Source organism: Salmo salar, chromosome 12 (assembly GCF_965601325.2).
Source record: "Salmo salar chromosome 12, fSalSal1, whole genome shotgun sequence".
Classification (NCBI taxonomy): Eukaryota; Metazoa; Chordata; class Actinopteri; order Salmoniformes; family Salmonidae; genus Salmo; species Salmo salar.
The window spans coordinates 16,607,848-16,630,833 of record NC_138302.1 but is presented as its reverse complement, the minus strand read 5'-3'; the positions used below and the strand labels follow the sequence as shown (position 1 = coordinate 16,630,833).

Sequence of the window (22,986 nt, the reverse complement as noted above, 5' to 3'; positions counted from 1 at the left end):
TCTAGTCAGCAGAGTGTGTGTTGTCTCTAATCCACACTCCTCTAGAGCTAGATCAGACCTCTAGTCAGCAGAGTGTGTGTTGTCTCTAATCCACACTCCTCTAGAGCTAGATCAGGTCTCTAGTCAGCAGAGTGTGTGTTGTCCCTAATCCACACTCCTCTAGAGCTAGATCAGACCTCTAGTCAGCAGAGTGTGTGTTGTCTCTAATCCACACTCCTCTAGAGCTAGATCAGGCCTCTAGTCAGCAGAGTGTGTGTTGTCTCTAATCCACACTCCTCTAGAGCTAGATCAGGCCTCTAGTCAGCAGAGTGTGTGTTGTCCGTAATCCACACTCCTCTAGAGCTAGATCAGGCCTCTAGTCAGCAGAGTGTGTGTTGTCTCTAATCCACACTCCTCTAGAGCTAGATCAGGCCTCTAGTCAGCAGAGTGTGTGTTGTCTCTAATCCACACTCCTCTAGAGCTAGATCAGAGGGAAGGTGGGGGGGAGACGGGGAGGGTGGGGGGGCGAGAGGGAAGGTGGGGGAGACGGGGAGGGTGGGGGGAGACAGGGAGGGTGGGGGGAGACAGGGAGGGAGAGAGAGGGTGATGAAAAGAGGTCTGGTAGAAGAGTGAGTGAGCGGAGAGGGAATGAGAAGAGGAGGGATTAAGTTGTAGGTGGAATGAAGGAGAGAGAGGACAGGTGGATGGAGAGACGTGGTTTGAGTTGGGATGACTGGTTGGTGGTTAACTACAAAGGCCTCTTTGCCTGTTTCACTTGGAGAGAGTCAGAGAGGGAGGACAGGGGGAGAGAGACTCTTCACAGCTCACCACACTGTAAATGTGTGCCAACCAGACTGGCCTGGAAAAACAGTCTCTCTCCCTCCTCTCCCACCATCGCTCTCTCTCCCTCCTCTCTCTTCCTTCTCCACTCTGTGACTCTTCTCCTCCTTCTCCACTCTCTCTCTATCCTTCTCTCCTCTCTGCTGTCAGAGATGGAGAGATTTGGAGCGAGATGGAGAGAAATGGAGAGAGATTTGAAGAGAGATGGAAACGGTAATAATTTGCTTTGGTCCTATAATTAGAAGACCGACATTCACGGCCAGGAGACTGGAGAGAAATAGAGAGGAGAGGAGAGGAGGGGAGAGAGGGAGACTACTGACTGGAGAGAAATAGAGAGGAGAGGAGAGAAGGAGGGGAGAGAGGGAGACTACTGACTGGAGAGAAATAGAGAGGAGAGGAGAGAAGGAGGGGAGAGAGGGAGACTACTGACTGGAGAGAAATAGAGAGGAGAGGAGAGAAGGAGGGGAGAGAGGGAGACTACTGACTGGAGAGAAATAGAGAGGAGAGGAGAGAAGGAGGGGAGAGAGGGAGACTACTGACTGGAGAGAAATAGAGAGGAGAGGAGAGGAGGGGAGAGAGGGAGAGAGACTACTGACTGGAGTGTGTGGAGAGCGAGAAAGAGATTGAGGAGAGAGGCAGAGGAAAAAAGGAGAAACTGTGGAGAGATCGAAAGTGTGTGTGAAATCACCGCTCACAGCTGCCCAGCTCTCTTGCCAGCTGGACTCCAGACAGCCTGAGCAGCAGAATGGACAGAATGTTCTAAAGACGAGAGGAAGAGCGAGACTGACCCGCCCTGCGGAGCAGGGCCCCACCAATCTCCTTCTTCCACACTCCTCCCTCCCTCCCTCCCTCCCTGTCCGTCCTATGATGGGGAAAGTACACATGTCCCCAGGGACCATGCAGAAGAGGGCTCCCCGTCCTGGGCAGGGAGAGCAGACTGGCTAGCCACTGTGGCTGGAGCTTCATGATGGAAGTGATAGGGGCGACCTGTCTAGAGTAGAGGCACTCCACAGTGGGGGGATTGTTCTCCCTCGCTGGGCCTTACGGTTCTCCCCTGGGTCTCTTCCCTCCTTCTCCTCCAGCTCTGGCTGATCTTCACACTGCTTATAGTCTCAAACATAAACAAAACATGGAGGGAGGGGAGTGCCTCTACTCTGGGGGGAGGGAGGGAGGGAGGGAGGGAGAGAGAGAGAGAGAGAGAGAGGCTCTCCACACATCATCCAATTCAAAACTATTAGATAATTTTTTATATATTTTTTGCTATAAACAGCTTGACATGAGAACCCATATGGAGGATTCATCTCTCTCTGCTCTCTCTCTGCTCTCTCTCTCCACTTTCAATCTCTCTCTCCACTTTCTCTCTCTCTCCACTTTCTCTCTCTCTCCACTTTCTCTCTCTCTCCACTTTCTCTCTCTCCACTTTCTCTCTCTCTCCACTTTCTATCTCTCTCTCTCTACTTTCTTTCTCTCTCTTGTCCCAGTTGTGTGCTTCTCCAGCCCAGTATAAGTGGCACCAGACAGCCCTTATAAGGAATGGTTAGATCATTGGCCCCGGCCACGCCGTTACTAAAACAGAACCGTGTGTGTGTGTGTGTATCCTTGCCCATACTTCTGTGTGTGAAGCAGAACCATATGTGCTGGAGGTAGCTGGGAGAACAGGAGCCAGCCTGCTGCTAGCTAATACACATGGAGGAGGTCACATTATACAGTCATACACACACTACCCCTAACCTCAACCCCTAACCTTAACCATAAACCTAACTTCAACCCCTAACCTTAACCCAAACCCCTAACCTCAACCCCTAACCTTAACCATAAACCTAACTTCAACCCCTAACCTTAACCCCTAACCTTAACCATTAACCTAACCTCAACCCCTAACCTTAACCTAAACCCCTAACCTTAACCATAAACCTAACCTCAACCCCTAACCTTAACCTCAACCCCTAACCTTAACCATAAACCTAACTTCAACCCCTAACCTTAACCCAAACCCCTAACCTCAACCCCTAACCTTAACCATAAACCTAACTTCAACCCCTAACCTTAACCCCTAACCTTAACCATTAACCTAACCTCAACCCCTAACCTTAACCTAAACCCCTAACCTTAACCATAAACCTAACCTCAACCCCTAACCTTAACCTAAACCCCTAACCTTAACCATAAACCGATCCTCAACCCCTAACCTTAACCTCAACCCCTAACCTTAACCATAAACCTAACCTCAACCCCTACCCCTAACCTCAACCCCTAACCTTAACCATAAACCTAACCACAACCCTTAACCATAAACCTAACCCTTAACCCCAAACCTTAACCATAAACCTAACCCAACCTTAACCATAAACCTAACCCTTAACCCCAAACCTTAACCATAAACCTAACCCAACCTTAACCATAAACCTAACCCTTAACCCCAAACCTTAACCATAAACCTAACCCAACCTTAACCATAAACCCTTCAGCCTAAAAGCGCATCTTAACAAATTCAGGACATGGAAAAAGTCTTGACTTTTCTAAATGTTTCTTGTTTTCTACCTTGTCAGGATATTGTGGCCCTAATAATGTAGGAACACACTCACACTCACACACTCACACACACACACACACACACACACACACACACACACACACACACGAACACACACACACACACACACACACACACACACACACACACACACACACACACGAACACACACACACACACACACACACACACACACACACACACACACACACACACACACAAAAACACACACACACAAACACACACGAACACACACAAACACACACACACACACACACACACACGAACACACACGAACACACACACACACACACACGAACACACACACGAACACACACACACACACATGAACAAACGGGAGGGAGGGGTAGATTGATCCATCCAGAACTTCTACTCTAAACGGTGCCTGAGGAAGGCCCCTAAACACTTCAGCCACGAGCTGTTCTCTCCCTTACCTCCGGGCAGCATCATGCTATGGGGATGTTTTTCAGCGGCAGGGACTGGGAGACTAGTCAGGATTGAGGGGAAAATGAACAGAGCAAAGTACAGAGAGATCCTTGATGAAAACCTGCTCCAGAGTGCTCAGGACCACAGACTGGGGTGAAGGTTCAGCTTCCAACAGGACAACGACCGTAAGCACACAGCCAAGACAACGCAGGAGTGGCTTCAGGACAAGTGTCTGAATGTCCTTGAGTGGCTCAGACACAGCCCAGACTTGAACCTGATCTAACATCTCTGGAGAGACCTGAAAATATCTATGCAGCGACGCTCCCCATCCAACCTGACAGAGCTTGAGAGGATCTGCAGAGAAGAATGGGAGAAACTCCCCAAATTCATCGTTGCCACAGAATGCCAACTGCTGTTTACCTAGGTAGCATGTAGCATTAATTAGCTAGGTCTTTCAACATCTCACTGTTCTGTTTACCTAGGTAGCATGTAGCATTAATTAGCTAGGTCTTTCAACATCTCACTGTTCTGTTTACCTAGGTAGCATGTAGCATTAATTAGCTAGGTCTTTCAACATCTCACTGTTCTGTTTACCTAGGTAGCATGTAGCATTAATTAGCTAGGTCTTTCAACATCTCACTGTTCTGTTTACCTAGGTAGCATGTAGCATTAATTAGCTAGGTCTTTCAACATCTCACTGTTCTGTTTACCTAGGTAGCATGTAGCATTAATTAGCTAGGTCTTTCAACATCTCACTGTTCTGTTTACCTAGGTAGCATGTAGCATTAATTAGCTAGGTCTTTCAACACCTCACGGTTCTTTTTTACCTTCTGCATTGTGCACGCTGATGTTTAATCTCCGTTGTGCATTCAATGCCAGATCTATTTGCCAGCTGCCAAATGCCTTAACAGCCATCTGGCTTTGGATGTGAGAGACAGATTTCTCATGCTTGTTGAGCGCTATAGGCTAGTTGTTCAGGTCGCGGTAACAGACTCCTGGCCACACGCTGTCACTGGTGGTTAACAGGAGGTAAGAAATAAGAAACAAGCATTTCGCTACACTCGCATTAACGTCTGCTAACCATGTGTATGTGACCAATAACATTTGATTTGGAAATTTGATTTGGAGGTGGGGGAAGCAGTAGAGTCGGCAGCTAGCAGCGCAGCCACACAGTCTTTCAGTTGATACCACTCAGATTTAAATGGGTTATTTTCTGTCCCGTTCTTTGATGTAGGTCCCTAAGCTCAGTTGTTGGCCACCCATCCCTTATCACGCCCCGTTTCGCTACAAAATCCTATTTTGAAAACTGTTTCAGATGCATTATATTACCCGTCCTTCCTGATCAGCTTACTTTAGCTAGCAGTAAAACAAACTTAACTGGCAGATGACGTCTAGGAGCGCTGCCTATCCTCCTGCCTATCCTCCTGCCTATCCCCCTGCCTATCCCCCTGCCTATCCTCCTGCCAATCCCCCTGCCTATCCCCCTGCCTATCCTCCTGCCAATCCCCCTGCCTATTCCCCTGCCTATCCTCCTGCCAATCCCCCTGCCTATCCCCCTGCCTATCCCCCTGCCTATCCTCCTGCCTATCCCCCTGCCTATCCCCCTGCCTATCCCCCTGCCTATCCCCCTGCCAATCCCCCTGCCTATCCCCCTGCCTATCCTCCTGCCAATCCCCCTGCCTATCCCCCTGCCTATCCTCCTGCCAATCCCCCTGCCTATCCTTCTGCCTATCCCCCTGCCTATCCCCCTGCCTATCCACCTGCCTATCCTCCTGCCTATCCCCCTGCCTATCCCCCTGCCTATCCCCCTGCCTATCCTCCTGCCTATCCCCCTGCCTATCCCCCTGCCTATCCTCCTGCCAATTCCCCTGCCTATCCCCCTGCCTATCCCCCTGCCTATCCTCCTGCCTATCCTCCTGCCTATCTCATGACTTTTTTCACCCCAATACGCATGTCATTTATCATTTGAGTGCAATGAAAATGAATGGGACATATTAACACATGAAAGGCAGCGAAGCTCTCTCCTTTCGCTGTCCGTTAGGTAGAGAAACACTCATGTCAAGGACATGCATTGAGTTTGGAGTTTGAAGGGCGGGGAAAGGTACATGGCACATTTTGAACCGTAAATTTGGGAAGTACTAGTTCAGAAATCGATTTTTATCACGCAGCCAAAACATGAAGATGACTAAATAATTATTGATAAAAAGTACACTACCGTTCAAAAGTTTGGGATCACTTAGAAATGTCCTTGTTTTTGAAAGAAAAGCAAAAACAAAATTGTCCATAAAATAACATCAAATTGATCAGAAATACAGTGTAGACATTGTTAATGTTGTCAATGAAATACAGTGTAGACATTGGTAATGTTGTCAATGAAATACAGTGTAGACATTGGTAATGTTGTAAATGAAATACAGTGTAGACATTGGTAATGTTGTAAATGAAATACAGTGTAGACATTGGTAATGTTGTAAATGCTGGGCTCTATGCTAACTTTTTTCCCAAGGAGTACATGCGCTCCTAAATGAAAAAAAATGTAGGAGCACACAAAGAAATTTAGGAGCACAGTGAAAAATGTATCAGAGTTTATTAACAAACCATTTATTACGTCCATATTTATACTGAGTGTGTGTGCGTGTACTAAGGGACCAAAATCACACGCTGACCCTGCCTTCTGGACCCAAAGGATATCAGTTGTCCAGCTGCTTAGAGGTCAGTCAGCGGTCCACGGCAGGAGTGGGATCCAACTCCTCGACAGAAGGCCCCTCCAGACTGATCCTCATCAGGTCTTCCCTGGTGGAGACTCCAAGGCAGCTTCTTGTCGAATTCTTAATCCAGTTCTGCACAGAGACGCCTCGCTCACACTGGGCGGCTGAAATGGGCAGCACCAGCATAAGCTGCACCAACTCCAGTAGGTTCTAGGGAAAAGATAACATTAAGCCCATTAGATACCACTTACCATTAACTTATCAAACCCAACCATAGGATACCATACATAACCACTCAGGACTGTTAGTCGACCTTGTAATCGTACCTGTAGGGGTCCTTTGTCAACATGGTCCCCCACAGGCCACTGTAGGACTTGTCCTTGAAATTGTGGCTGACCAGGATTTTCAGCCCCTGCCACTCATCCTGGATTGCAGCCATGTTGCATCCCGATCTGCAGGATTGAACAGAGCAATGCAGTGTCAAATAAATTCTTACCTCTCTAGAGGCTCCTTGAAATGCCTCATCATTCTGCCACACCATCATCGCCAAAGGTGAGAAGGCTGGCCTGGTCTTCTGGCCATGTGTCAGGGTTTAGCCCTCCGAAAGACTCCACTGGGGTCTGGACACCCTCATCCTTCAGCAAACCACCAAACCTGGCTTTGAGATCATCCACGCCGATGTTGATGGCCGCCTCCATGTGCTGCTTCAGCTAGGGATCGGTGAGGTCCGTGAAGCCTTTCAGATTCCCCTTCAGTGTTATTCCCTTTAACAGAAATAACACACACACACAGAGACACACACACCAACACACAATGAAATGTCTGGCCATCTGAAAAACATGGAAAGACTTCTCCACTGCATTTCCCTCCTTATCCTCAAGTTGTTCTATTGGGCAACGAATACACTGATTCTCACACTGAGAATCTGTCTTAATCGTCGATTTTAATCATCGATTTCTCTTACATCCTAACAAGCTCTCATCCTAACACACCTGCAATCTCCTCTCATCACCCCGCTGCTGAGCAAGCATGGTCTGGATCTTCTCCAGCATGTCTCCTGCCTTTGACCTAAGTTTTAGTGCTTCCAGTCTGGTCACTGTCTTCCTCAACTCTGACGTGGCTTGGGGGAGGATCAGGTCATTCCTCTGCAGGGTGAGGCTAAGTGAGGACAGCTCCTCAAACATGTCTGAGAGAAAACGGCAGAATACACACACGAGTGCATTCTCCATTTCCTGTTTTATCTGTTAAGTAGTCAGTAAATAAACTGTCACCTGTCAATTACTTGATTCTGAAAGTTCTTTTGAGTCTTGAACCTATTTGTTTAAACTAGTGTGGTATTACATTTCCTGTGTAAAACTGATCTTCTTTGCCCGCCCTTGAACTTCCGCTGTTGTTGATGCTACGGCCAGGTGCTCCATGTGCTGCAGAACAACGGACTACTGGCCTTTGTCAGTGGCAAGGTCCTTGTCTTGTCCATGCCGTAGGAACACTGAGGGCTCTGTGGACGTGGGGGATCCAGCGAGTTCCCTTGACGCTAGACGGTGTGCAAATATCCACACCGAGCTCTTGCCCGAGAACATAGAGCTCTCGTTTGGATTTTCCGTCTTCCATATCAGATTCAGACGATCCTACACGACAGACACCTCTTTCTTCTGAATGGTCAGTATTGCCAGCTCTAGTCTGTGAAAGTCAGAACAGAATCTTCCAAACAATTCACCGTCTCCTTTCCCCCCTGTCTCTTGTGCCAACAGAAAACAATAATTCTGTGGTATTTACCATTCCAACACTTAGCGCACGCACGCACACACACACACACACACACACACACACACACACACACACACACACACACACACACACACACACACACACACACACACACACACACACACACAGTATTGTTTAACATTCTCTGCTAGCAAATAAAACTAAATCATAGAGAATCTATTAGTTACAAACCTATGTGGCATACAGTGGATTGGGATTTACAACTAGTCTAAAGAAGGCCAGGTTTAATGCTTCTTTAATCAGAACAATAGTTTTCAGCTGTGCTAACAATTGCAAAAGGGTTTTCTAATGATCAATTATCCTTTTAAAATGATAAACTTGGATTAGCTAACACAACGTGCCATTGGAACACAGGAGTGATGGTTGCTGATAATAGGCCTCTGTACGCCTGTGTAGATATTCCATAAAAAATCAGCCGTTTCCAGCTACAATAGTCATTTATAACATTAACAATGTCTACACTGTATTTCTGATCAATTTGATGTTATTTTAATGGACAGAAAATGTGCTTTTCTTTCAAAAACAAGGACATTTCTAAGTGACCCCAGACTTTTGAACAGTAGTGTAATATATATATATATTTTTTGAATTACATATTTTTATTCATTTTCACAGGCACTGCTTACCCTGACCGCACGTTGTGTGTGTGTGTGTGTGAGAGAGAGAGAGAGAGAGAGTAAGAGTTTTACAAAAGGGGACAGTGGTAACACCAGATAGGATCTCTCTCCTAATCATCAACTAGAATAGGAGGGGGCAACTCACACACACTTCTCCCCAATAGTGATGAGTTTAACAGAGCACCAGAACAGAGAGGTGACCAAGCCACAAGGCCCCAAGTCAGCCGCCTGACCCCCCCCCCCCTTCTCTTCAGTCTTTCTGGAGGATATGTTGCGCTCTCTCTCCCCCCCTCTCTCTCCCTCCCTCTCTCCCTCTCTCTCTTCCCGCTCTCTTACAGAGCTCGTCTGGAATGTGCAGATGTTTCCTTTTGGGAATGGCCGCCCTTGCCTGCACACTCTCTCTCACTCACTCACTCACTCACTCACTCACTCACTCACTCACTCACTCACTCACTCACTCACTCACTCACTCACTCACTCACTCACTCACTCACTCACTCACTCACTCACTCACTCACTCACTCACTCACTCACTCACACACTGTAAACAGTTGGCATGGACACACACAGATCAGATGACATTTCCATGTATAGCGAGCTGGTCTCTGAGTGTGACTGAACTGATGTCGAGCAGGTTACAGGTGTGTAGGACTTTCAACATTTATACACACATTGTGTCTTACGATGAGACGTGTCTATTTCCCTCCCTCTCATCCTCCCTTCTTTCTCTCTCCCTCCCTCGCTCTGGTGGAGTTAAGAGACAGTCTCTCCCTCCCTGTAGTCCCACAGAGCAGGTGTCTCCCTGTAGTCCCACAGAGCAGGTGTCTCCCTGTAGTCCCACAGAGCAGGTGTCTCCCTGTAGTCCCACAGAGCAGGTGTCTCCCTGTAGTCCCACAGAGCAGGTGTCTCCCTGTAGTCCCACAGAGCAGGTGTCTCCCTGTAGTTCCCACAGAGCAGGTGTCTCCCTGTAGTCCCACAGAGCAGGTGTCTCCCTGTAGTCCCACAGAGCAGGTGTCTCCCTGTAGTCCCACAGAGCAGGTGTCTCCCTGTAGTCCCACAGAGCAGGTGTCTCCCTGTAGTCCCACAGAGCAGGTGTCTCCCTGTAGTTCCCACAGAGCAGGTGTCTCCCTGTAGTCCCACAGAGCAGGTGTCTCCCTGTAGTCCCACAGAGCAGGTGTCTCCCTGTAGTCCCACAGAGCAGGTGTCTCCCTGTAGTTCCCACAGAGCAGGTGTCTCCCTGTAGTCCCACAGAGCAGGTGTCTCCCTGTAGTCCCACAGAGCAGGTGTCTCCTTGTAGTCCCACAGAGCAGGTGTCTCCCTGTAGTCCCACAGAGCAGGTGTCTCCCTGTAGTCCCACAGAGCAGGTGTCTCCCTGTAGTCCCACAGAGCAGGTATCTCCCTGTAGTCCCACAGAGCAGGTGTCTCCCTGTAGTCCCACAGAGCAGGTGTCTCCCTGTAGTCCCACAGAGCAGGTGTCTCCCTGTAGTCCCACAGAGCAGGTGTCTCCCTGTAGTCCCACAGAGCAGGTGTCTCCCTGTAGTCCCACAGAGCAGGTATCTCCCTGTAGTCCCACAGAGCAGGTGTGGTAAAGCAGTGATCCTAGTGGATGTTTGTTCTGTGTCTGGACCCATTAGGGCTGTATTTCTGTCTTCATTAGTGGATGTTTGTTCTGTGTCTGGACCCATTAGGGCTGTATTTCTGTCTTCAGTAGTGGATGTTTGTTCTGTGTCGGGACCCATTAGGGCTGTATTTCTGTCTTCATTAGTGGATGTTTGTTCTGTGTCTGGACCCATTAGGGCTGTATTTCTGTCTTCATTAGTGGATGTTTGTTCTGTGTCGGGACCCATTAGGGCTGTATTTCTGTCTTCATTAGTGGATGTTTGTTCTGTGTCGGGACCCATTAGGGCTGTATATCTGTCTTCATTAGTGGATGTTTGTTCTGTGTCTGGACCCATTAGGGCTGTATTTCTGTCTTCATTAGTGGATGTTTGTTCTGTGTCGGGACCCATTAGGGCTGTATTTCTGTCTTCATTAGTGGATGTTTGTTCTGTGTCGGGACCCATTAGGGCTGTATTTCTGTCTTCATTAGTGGATGTTTGTTCTGTGTCTGGACCCATTAGGGCTGTATATCTGTCCTCATTAGTGGATGTTTGTTCTGTGTCTGGACCCATTAGGGCTGTATTTCTGTCTTCATTAGTGGATGGATGGAGGGGGATTCCTAGTCACTTGAACCGAAATGTGTGTCCCACATTTAACCCCAACAAGCCTCTGAGTCAGAGAGGTGTGGGGGGCTGCCTTAATGGGGGTCCAAGTCATCAGCACCCGGGGGGCTGCCTTAATGGGGGTCCACGTCATCAGCACCCGGGGACAGTTGTTAATGGGAGTCCACGTCATCAGCACCCGGGGGACAGTTGTTAATGGGGGTCCACGTCATCAGCACCCGGGGGACAGTTGTTAATGGGGGTCCACGTCATCAGCACCCGGGGGACAGTTGTTAATGGGGGTCCACGTCATCAGCACCCGGGGGACAGTTGTTAATGGGGGTCCACGTCATCAGCACCCGGGGGACAGTTGTTAATGGGGGTCCACGTCATCAGCACCCGGGGGACAGTTGTTAATGGGGGTCCATGTCATCAGCACCCGGGGACAGTTGTTAATGGGGGTCCACGTCATCAGCACCCGGGGGACAGTTGTTAATGGGGGTCCACGTCATCAGCACCCGGGGGACAGTTGTTAATGGGGGTCCACGTCATCAGCACCCGGGGGACAGTTGTTAATGGGGGTCCACGTCATCAGCACCCGGGGACAGTTGTTAATGGGGGTCCACGTCATCAGCACCCGGGGGACAGTTGTTAATGGGGGTCCACGTCATCAGCACCCGGGGGACAGTTGTTAATGGGGGTCCACGTCATCAGCACCCGGGGGACTGTTGTTAATGGGGGTCCACGTCATCAGCACCCGGGGGGCTGCCTTAATGGGGGTCCACGTCATCAGCACCCGGGGACAGTTGTTAATGGGGGTCCACGTCATCAGCACCCAGGGGACTGTTGTTAATGGGGGTCCACGTCATCAGCACCCGGGGGACAGTTGTTAATGGGGGTCCACGTCATCAGCACCCGGGGGACAGTTGTTAATGGGGGTCCACGTCATCAGCACCCGGGGACAGTTGTTAATGGGGGTCCACGTCATCAGCACCCGGGGGACAGTTGTTAATGGGGGTCCACGTCATCAGCACCCGGGGGACAGTTGTTAATGGGGGTCCACGTCATCAGCACCCGGGGGACAGTTGTTAATGGGGGTCCACGTCATCAGCACCCGGGGACAGTTGTTAATGGGGGTCCACGTCATCAGCACCCGGGGGACAGTTGTTAATGGGGGTCCACGTCATCAGCACCCGGGGGACTGTTGTTAATGGGGGTCCACGTCATCAGCACCCGGGGGACTGTTGTTAATGGGGGTCTACGTCATCAGTACCCGGGGGACTGTTGTTAATGGGGGTCCACGTCATCAGGCTAGTGGCCCGACACTCTTAACCGCTAGGCTAGCTGCCCGACGCTCTTAACCGCTAGGCTAGTGGCCCGACACTCTTAACCGCTAGGCTAGTGGCCCGACACTCTTAATCGCTAGGCTAGCTGCCCGACGCTCTTAACCGCTAGGCTAGTGGCCCGACACTCTTAACCGCTAGGCTAGCTGCCCGACGCTCTTAACCGCTAGGCTAGTGGCCCGACACTCTTAATCGCTAGGCTAGCTGCCCGACGCTCTTAACCGCTAGGCTAGTGGCCCGCCGCTCTTAACCACTAGGCTAGCTGCCCGACGCTCTTAACCACTGGGCTAGCGGCCCGACACTCTTAACCGCTAGGCTAGTGGCCCGACACTCTTAACCACTAGGCTAGTGGTCCAGCACTCTTAACCACTAGGCTAGTGGCCCTACACTCTTAACCACTAGGCTAGTGGCTTAGCACTCTTAACCACTAGGCTAGTGGCCCTACACTCTTAACCACAAGGCTAGTGGCCCTACACTCTTAACCACTAGGCTAGTGGCCCTACACTCTTAACCACTAGGCTAGTGGCCCTACACTCTTAACCACTAGGCTAGTGGCCCGACACTCTTAACCGCTAGGCTAGTGGCCCTACACTCTTAACCGCTAGGCTAGTGGCCCTACACTCTTAACCACTAGGCTAGTGGCCCTACACTCTTAACCACTAGGCTAGTGGCCCTACACTCTTAACCGCTAGGCTAGTGGCCCTACACTCTTAACCACTAGGTTGGCAGTACAGTAGATTTTCTGCCTAATTGCAGCAGATGAGTGGGAATTTCTGGAGGTGTGTGTGTGTGTGTGTGTGTGTGTGTGTGTGTGTAATTATTCCTACTTAATATACACTGTCAGGACACTTAGTGGGTTTAGATAAAACACCTAAAATATTACACATTACTGTTTGTGTTTCTGTTCCTGTTTACATCTGTACATTCCAGACACACATTTATTTCTAATTGGTGTTTGTACCAGTTTTCAGGTGTGTGTGTGTGTGTGTGTGTGTGTGTGTGTGTGTGTGTGTGTGTGTGTGTGTGTGTGTGTGTGTGTTAACGATCTGTCCCCCAGTCAGTCAGTAATTGTAATGTTTTATTTCCTCCTTACAGAGATCTGTCCAGGAACCGTATCTCATCTCTAGAACCCAGTCTCTTTGATCAACTCACCTCCCTACGAGAACTGTGAGTATAGCTGGCTGTGTGTGTGTGTGTTGGTCCATGCCTGATAACTAGAGGTCGACCGATTAATCGAATTTACCGATTAATTAGGTCCGATTTCAAGTTTTCATAACAATCGGAAATCGGTATTTTGGGACGCCGATTTGGCCGATTTTTTAAAATGTATTTATTAAAAAAAAACTAAAAAAACATTTACACCTTTATTTAACCAGGCAAGTCAGTTAAGAACACATTCTTATTTTCAATGACGGCCTAGGAACGGTGGGTTAACTGCCTTGTTCAGGGGCAGAAAGACAGATTTTTACCTTGTCAGCTCAGGGATTCAATCTTGCAACCTTACGGTTAACTAGTCCAGCGCTCTAACCACCTGCTTTACATTACACTCCACGAGGAGCCTGCCTGTTACGCGAATGCAGTAAGAAGCTAAGGTAAGTTGCTTACTAGCATTAAACTTATCTTATAAAAAACAATCAATCAATCATAATCACTAGTTAACTACACATGGTTGATGATATTACTAGTTTATCTAACGTGTCCTGCGTTGCATATAATCGCTTCGGTACATGTTGCTCCAACCATAAACATCAATGCCTTTCTTAAAATCAATACACAAGTATATATTTTTAAACCTGCATATTTAGCTAAATGAAATCCAGGTTAGCAGGCAATATTAACAAGGTGAAATTGTGTAATTTTGCGTTCATTGCACGCAGTCAGGGTATATTTTGTTTTCGAGATGATAGTTTCCGCATTCGACCATATTAATGACCTAAGGCTCGTGTTTCTGTGTGTTATTATGTTATAATTAAGTCTATGATTTGATAGAGAAGTCTGACTGAGTGATGGTAGGCAGCAGCATGCTCGTAAGCATTCATTCAAAATAGCACTTTCGTGCAGTTTGCCAGCAGCCCTTTGAAATGCATTGCGCTGTTTATGACTTCAAGCCTATCAACTCCCGAGATTAGGCTGGTGTAACCCATTTGAAATGGCTAGCTAGTTAGCCGGGTGCGCGCTAATAGCGTTTCAAACGTCACTCGCTCTGAGACTTGGAGTACTTTTTTCCCTTCCTCTGCATGGGTAACGCTGCTTCGAGGGTGGCTGTCGTCGATGTGTTCCTGGTTTGAGCCCAGGTAGGAGCGAGGAGAGGGACGGAACCTAAATAGTCAAAGGTATATGAAATACAAATCGTATAGAGCGAAATAGTCCTATAATTCCTATAATAACCTCAACCTAAAACTTCTTGCCTGGTAATATTGAAGACTCATGTTAAAAGGAACCACCAGCTTTCATATGTTCTCATGTTCTGAGCAAGGAACTTAAACGTTAGCTTTTTTACATGGCACATATTGCACTTTTACTTTCTTCTCCAACACTTTGTTTTTGCATTATTTAAATCAAATTGAACATGTTTCATTATTTATTTGAGGCTAAATTGATTTTATTGATGTATTATATTAAGTTAAAATAAGTGTTCATGCAGTATTGTTGTAATTGTCATTATTACAAATAAATCAATAAAAAACTCGGCCGATTAATCGGCATCGGTCTTTTTTGGCCCTCCAATAATCGGTATCGGTATCGGCGTTGAAAAAGCATAATCGGTCGACCTCTACTGATAACATCTCTCTCTCTCTCTCTCTCTCTCTCTCTCTCTCTCTCTCTCTCTCTCTCTCTCTCTCGCTCTCTCTCTCTCTCTCTCTCTCTCTCGCTCTCTCTCTCAGGTATCTACAGGACAACAGAATCAGTGTTCTCCCCAGAGGGGTCTTCTGCTCCAGACCCCTGTCCTCTATACTGTATGTCACCTAGAGGAGGAGAGGGGGATGATGGGAGGAGAGAGGGGGAGGAAGGGGGGAAGGACTGAAAGGAGGAGGAGGGAGGAGAGGAAAATCAGTGTGGTTTAGTCTGTATTTAAGTAGGCAGAACCCCCAGGAGAGGTCTGGCTGTGCTGAGAGGAACACACACCAATCACAGAACCATTAAGCACAATTCTAGCTGGCTTCTCCCCCTGCTCTGTCGGCTCTACTTCCAGATCTCTCTCTCTCCTTCTCTCCCTCCCTCCATCCATCTTTCTCTCTCCTTCTCTCCCTCCATCCATCTCTCTCTCTCTCCTTCTCTCCCTCCCTCCATCCATCTCTCTCTCTCCTTCTCTCCCTCCATCCATCTCTCTCTCTCTCCTTCTCTCCCTCCCTCCATCCATCTCTCTCTCTCTTTAAACCAGTCTCAACCATCCTCTCACCCCACCAAATGCCTCCACCCTCTCCTTCACAGCTTTCTTCTTGCCATCCAACCCCTCCTTCTCTCTGCCACCCCTTCCCCCTTTCATTTCCACTCCTTTCTCGTCCCCCTTTCCTTTCCTCCTACCAGTCTGTTCCAGTGTTTTCCATCAGCACTGTCCAAACCACCACACAGCCAGACATTATGGTGGCGGGAGGTTTAACTAGGGGAAGAGAGGCCATTATGGAGGTGGGAGGTTTAACTAGGGGAAGAGGGGCCATTATGGAGGTGAGAGGTTTAACTAGGGGAAGAGGGGCCATTATGGAGGGTGGGAGGTTTAACTAGGGGAAGAGGGGCCATTATGGAGGGTGGGAGGTTTAACTAGGGGAAGAGGGGCCATTATGGAGGTGGGAGGTTTAACTAGGGGAAGAGGGGCCATTATGGAGGTACGAGGTTTAACTACGGGAAGAGGGGCCATTATGGAGGGTGGGAGGTTTAACTAGGGGAAGAGGGGCCATTATGGAGGGTGGGAGGTTTAACTAGGGGAAGAGGGGCCATTATGGAGGGTGGGAGGTTTAACTAGGGGAAGAGGGGCCATTATGGAGGTGGGAGGTTTAACTAGGGGAAGAGGGGCCATTATGGAGGTGGGAGGTTTAACTAGGGGAAGAGGGGCCATTATGGAGGTGGGAGGTTTAACAAGGGGAAGAGGGGCCATTATGGAGGTGGGAGGTTTAACAAGGGGAAGAGGGGCCATTATGGAGGGTGGGAGGTTTAACTAGGGGAAGAGGGGCCATTATGGAGGTGGGAGGTTTAACTAGGGGAAGAGGGGCCATTATGGAGGTGGGAGGTTTAACTACGGGAAGAGGGGCCGTTATGGAGGTGGGAGGTTTAACCACGGGAAGAGGGGCCATTATGGAGGTGGGAGATTTAACTAGGGGAAGAGGGGCCATTATGGAGGTGGGAGGTTTAACTAGGGGAAGAGGGGCCATTATGGAGGTGGGAGGTTTAACTAGGGGAAGAGGGGCCATTATGGAGGTGGGAGGTTTAACTAGGGGAAGAGGGGCCATTATGGAGGTGGGAGGTTTAACTAGGGGAAGAGGGGCCATTATGGAGGTGGGATGGTTTAACTAGGGGAAGAGGGGCCATTATGGAGGTGGGAGGTTTAACTAGGGGAAGAGGGGCCATTATGGAGGTGGGAGGTTTAACTACGGGAAGAGGGGCCATTATGGAGGTGGGAGGTTTAACTACGGGAAGAGGGGCTATTTCATTTACATTTAATTGTACCTTTATTTTAGCAGGCAGGTCAATTACAAACAAGGGTAGAATGTAAAGTGTGGAGATAAGAGAGGGCGTGGAGGTTAGAGAGGGCGTGGAGGTTAGAGAGGGCGTAGAGGTTAGAGAGGGCGGAGGTTGTCATGGTGATATGTGTCTGTCATCCTCTGTCTCGTTCTTTCTCTTTTTCAGAGATTTGAGTAACAACCAGATCACCACCATAGAAGAAGAAATATGTGATAATTTATTTAATTTAACAGAAATGTAAGTAAGAGCACTCTGCTCTCTCTCTTTCTTTCTTAACTCAATTCAAGGGGTTTTATTACCATAGGAAACATATGTTAACATTGCCAAAGCAAGTGAAGTAGATCATTTACAAAAGTGAAATAAACAATAAAAATTAACAGTAAACATTACACTCACAGAAGTTTCAAAATAATAAAGACATTTCAAATGTATGTACTGTAATTTCCGGACTGTTAAGCGCACCTGAATATAAGCTGCAGCCACTGAATTTAATTTTTTTTTTTTTTTGGAACATAAATAAGCCGCACATGTCTATAAGCCGCAGGTGCCTACCGGTACATTGAAACAAATGAACTTCACACAGGCTTTAACGAAACACGGCTTGTAACAAAAATAAACAGGCTTTAACGAAACACGGCTTGTAACAAAAATAAACAGGCTTTAACGAAACACGGCTTGTAACAAAAAATTTAAAATTAGCAGTAAGCTTTAGTTGTCTTTTTGCACTGAGTCAATTCCTCACGCTGCTGTTTCCAACTTCTTATCATCGACTCATTAAGACCAAGCTCCCGTGCAGCAGCTCTATTTCCTTTTCCAACAGCCAGATCAATCGCCTTCAACTTGAAAGCTGCATCATATGCATTTCTCCGTGTCTTTGCCATGATGAGGGTGACAAAATGACTACCGTAATCAGAATGATGGGAAGTTTGAAAGCGCTCGATTTAATCTAAACAGTAAACAAAAAAGTTGTTTGACCTTAACCCGTTCGGCAATTTCATTGGTCTAATGAAAGCTTCATGCCGCCAAAAAACCGAGCACGTCACAGAATGTGTTTTTTTGGAGAAAAAAAATGTTCAAGCGGGAAAAATCCATGTATTAGCCGGGTCATTGTTTAAGCCGTGAGGTTCAAAGCTGGGAAAAAAGTTGCGGCTTATAGTCCGGAATTTATGGTATATATACAGTGTTGTAATGATGTACAAATGGTTAAATTACAAAAGGGAAAATAAATAAACATAAATATGGGTTGTATTTATAATGGTGTTTGTTCTTCACTGGTTGACCTTTTCTTGTGGCAACAGGTCACAAATCTTCTCTTTCTCTCTGACTTTCTGTCTTTCTCTCTTTGTCTTCTCTCTTTCTCGTTCTCTCTCTTTATCTCTTTCTTTCTCTCTCTTTCTCTTTTTCTCTTTCTCTCTTTCTGGTTAGGTAAGTGTGTGATTATTAAAGATGTTCATCTCAGTCCAGATGTCCTGATGTCCTACTGTTATATGGTATATGTCTCTATATGGTATGTACTTCATTAGAAACTGGCTGGTTGGAGCCCTGAATGCTGACTGACTGACAGCGGTGGTATATCAGACTGTGAGAACAGCACTTAGTCGCTGTATATTGGCCATATACCACACCCCCTTCGGGCTGTATTGCTTCAATGTAAATAGACTGTACCCACCCATAAAGCCAACTGAAACAGAGACTAAAATAGACAGAGAGAGAATGTGTTGGTATGATCTCTCTGTTATTTCTCTGTTTACATCTCCAACTGAAACAGAGACTAAAATAGACAGAGAGAGAATGTGTTGGTATGATCTCTCTGTTATTTCTCTGATGTTTAGATTTCCACTATGAACTCACTCTCACACCCACACAAAGAACACTACTGTTAATTATACCCCACTCCTTCCTCTCTTCTCTCCCTTGTCTCTCACTCCCTCTTCTTCCTCTCTCTTAACCTCTCTGGGCTAGGTGGGACGTTTGCGTCCCACCTACTCAACAGCCAGTGGAATCCCGTGGCGTGATATTCAAATACCTTAGAAATGCTATTACTTCAATTTCTCAAACATATGACTATTTTACACCATTTTAAAGACAAGACTCTCGTTAATCTAACCACACTGTCCGATTTCAAAAAGGCTTTACAACGAAAGCAAAACATTAGATTATGTCAGCAGAGTACCCAGCCAGAAATAATCAGACACCCATTTTTCAAGCTAGCATATAATGTCACAAAAACCAAAACCACAGCTAAATGCAGCACTAACCTTTGATGATCTTCATCAGATGACACTCCTAGGACATTATGTTATACAATACATGCATGTTTTGTTCAATCAAGTTCATATTTATATCAAAAACCAGCTTTTTACATTAGCATGTGACTAGCATGTGACTAGCATTCCCACCGAACACTTCCGGTGAATTTACTAAATTACTCACGATAAACGTTCACAAAAAACATAACAATTATTTTAAGAATTATAGATACAGAACTCTTTTATGCAATCGCTATGTCCGATTTTAAAATAGCTTTTCGGTGAAAGCACATTTTGCAATATTCTGAGTAGATAGCCCGGCCATCACAGGCTAGCTATTTTGACACCCACCAAGTGTGGTACTCATCAAACTCAGATTTACTATAAGAAAAATTGGATTACCTTTGCTGTTCTTCGTCAGAATGCACTCCCAGGACTTCTACTTCAATAACAAATGTTGGTTTGGTTCCAAATAATCCATAGTTATATCCAAATAGCGGCGTTTTGTTCGTGCGTTCAAGACACTATCCGAAGGGTAAAGAAGGGTGACGCGCCCGGCGCGTTTCGTGACAAAAAAAATTGAAAATATTCCATTACCGTACTTCGAAGCATGTCAAACGCTGTTTAAAATCAATTTTTATGCCATTTTTTTTTCTCGTAAAAAAGCGATAATATTCCGACCGGGAGTCGTTGTTTTCGTTCAAAGAGAGAGAAAGTAAACATGGTGGAGTCTCGTGCACGAGCGCCCCCAGTCTCATTGTTCTCAGATCGACCACTATCCAAATGCGCTACTGTTTTTCAGCCATGGCCTGCAAAGTCATCATTCAACGTTCTGGCGCCTTCTGAGTGCCTATGGGAGCCTTAGGAAGTGTCACGTTATGCGAGATCCCCTGTTTTGGATAGAGATGATCAAGAAGGCCAAGAAATAGTCAGAGAGAGCGCTTCCTGTTTGGAATCTTCTCAGGTTTTGGCCTGCCAAATGAGTTCTGTTATACTCACAGACACCATTCAAACAGTTTTAGAAACTTTAGGGTGTTTTCTATCCAAATCAAACAATTGTATGCATATTCTAGTTAATGGGCAGGAGTAGTAACCAGATTAAATCGGGTACGTTTTTTATCCGGCCGTGCAAATACTGCCCCCATCCCCAACAGGTTTAACTGTCTGTACCCAACCCTGTCCAACTCTCTCTCTCTCTCTCTCCCTCCCTCCCCCCTCCTCCCTCTCTTCTCTCCTCCCATCCCTCTCTTCCCTTTCTCCTCCCTACTCTCTCTCCCCTCCATCCACCTCTCTCCTCCCATCCCTTTCCTCCCTTTCTCCTCCCTTCCTCTCTCTTTCCCTCCCTCCCTCCCTCTCTCCTCTCTCCTCACATCCCTCTCCTCCTTTTCTTCCTCCCTCTCTCTTTCCCTCCCTCTCTTCCCTCCTCCCATCCCTTTCCTCCCTTTCTCCTCCCTTCCTCTCTCTTTCCCTCTTTCCCTCCCCCTCTCCTCCCTCTCCTCTCTCCTCCCATCCATCTACTCCCTTCCTCTCTCTTTCCCTCCCTCCCCCCCTCTCCTCCCTCTCTTCTCTCCTCCCATCCCTCCTCTCCCTTTCTCCTCCCTTCCTCTCTCTTTCCCTCCCTCCCTCTCTCCTCCCTCTCTTCTCTCCTCCCATCCATCTCCTCCCTTTCTTCCTCCCTCTCTCTTTTCCTCCCTCTCTTCTCTCCTCCCATCCCTCTCCTCCCTTTCTCCTCCCTTCCTCTCTCTTTCCCTATTCCCCTCCTCCCTCGCCTCTCTCCTCCCTCCCCCTCTCCTCCCTCTCTTCTCTCCTCCCTCTCTCTTTCCCTCCCTCCCCCTCCACAGTGACTTAAGCAGCAACCCGTTTGTGTGTGACTGTAAGTTATTCCGTCTGGTGAGCTGGCTTCAGGAGAGGGGAGTGCATGTACGTCACCCAGAGAACATGCTCTGTGTCCAACCGCCCGACCTGAGACACCAGCCACTTCTCAACGTGTCACTGCTCACCTGCGGTAAGACACGCACACACACACACACACACACACACACACACACACACACACACACACACACACACACACACACACACACACACACACACACACACACACACACACACGACCTGAGACACCAACCACTTCTCAACGTGTCACTGCTCACCTGCGGTAAGACACACACACACACACACGACCTGAGACACCAACCACTTCTCAACGTGTCACTGCTCACCTGCAGTAAGACACACACACACACACACACACACACACACACACACACACACACACACACACACACACACACACACACACACACACACACACACACACACACACACACACACACGCACACACACACACACACACATAGCAGTAGTTGTTGAGTTGATTGATCTGTGAACTGTACTGTGTGTCTGGAGGACAGTATACACAGTTGTTGTAATTCATTAATTTCTAGATGTATTGCTTGGTTGATTGATTAATGTCTTGATTAACCAGGTCTGAACTATGCAGCCTGTCTGGAGGACAGTGACCACAGCGGAGGAGGCAGTGAGCTGGTCATCTTCTCTTCGTCCACGCCGGGTAACTTCTCCCGGGAGGAGTGTAACTCTGTGTGTTACGGGGCCTCCCAGCGCTACGGGGGCCTGGGGGCCCGGAGGGAGTGTCTCTGCAGCACCAACTATGAACCCAACCGCATCAGTGAAGCTCAGTGCTCTGCTGCCTGCACCAAGCCTCACGTCATGAAGGTGGACAGAGACTGGCTAACGACTTCCTCATAACTTTTTCTTTGTTGTAACTTCCTGGTTACTTCTTTGTTTTTGTTATAACTTCCTGATTACTTCCTTGTTTTTGTTATAACTTCCTGATTACTTCCTTGTTTTTGTTAATACTTCCTGATGACTTTGTTATTGAAAACGATTTACATTAGTACATATACAGTGTCTTCAGAAAGTATTCACACTCCTTGAGGTTTTCCACATGGTACAGCCTGAATTTAAAATGGATTACATTGCGATTTTATGTCACTGGCCTACCCACAATACCCCATAATGTCAAAGTGGAATTATGTTTTTAGACATTTTTACTAGTTAATTAAAAATGCAAAGCTGAAATGTCTTGAGTCAGTAAGTATTCAACCACTTTGCTATGACAAGCCAAAATACGTTCAGTAGTAAAAATATGCTTAACAAGTCGCATAATAAGTTGCATGAACTCACTCTGTGTGCAATAATAGTGTTTGACATGATTTTTGAATGACTACCTCACCTCTTTACCCCACACATACAATTATCTGTAAGATCCCTCAGTCAAGCAGTGAATTTCAAAAACAGATTCAACCACAAAGACCTGGGAGGTTTTCCAATGGCTCATAAAGAAGGCCACCTATTGGTAGATGTGTATATAAATAAATAAAAATACATTGAATGTACCTTTTGAGTATGGTAAAGTTATTAGTTACACTTTGGATGGTGTATCTATACACCCAGTCACTATAAAGATACAGGCGTCCTTCCTAACTCAGTTGCCGGAGAGGAAGGAAACCACTCAGGGATTTCGCAGTGAGGCCAATGGTGACTTTAAAACACTTACAGAGTTTACTAGCTGTGATAGGAG

General features: G+C 47.2%; 1 protein-coding gene across 1 annotated transcript in view; it reads left to right on the top strand.

Moving 5' to 3' along the window:
- The window catches only part of LOC106591398 (polycystin-1), a 187,302-nt gene that overhangs the window by 14,376 nt on the left and 149,940 nt on the right, over positions 1-22,986 (top strand). The window contains exons 2-6 of the mRNA XM_082958430.1: positions 13,552-13,623; positions 15,342-15,413; positions 17,299-17,370; positions 21,224-21,387; positions 21,871-22,118. Of these exons, the coding sequence (XP_082814556.1) occupies positions 13,552-13,623; positions 15,342-15,413; positions 17,299-17,370; positions 21,224-21,387; positions 21,871-22,118 (628 nt within the window). The remainder of the gene's footprint in view (positions 1-13,551; positions 13,624-15,341; positions 15,414-17,298; positions 17,371-21,223; positions 21,388-21,870; positions 22,119-22,986) is intronic.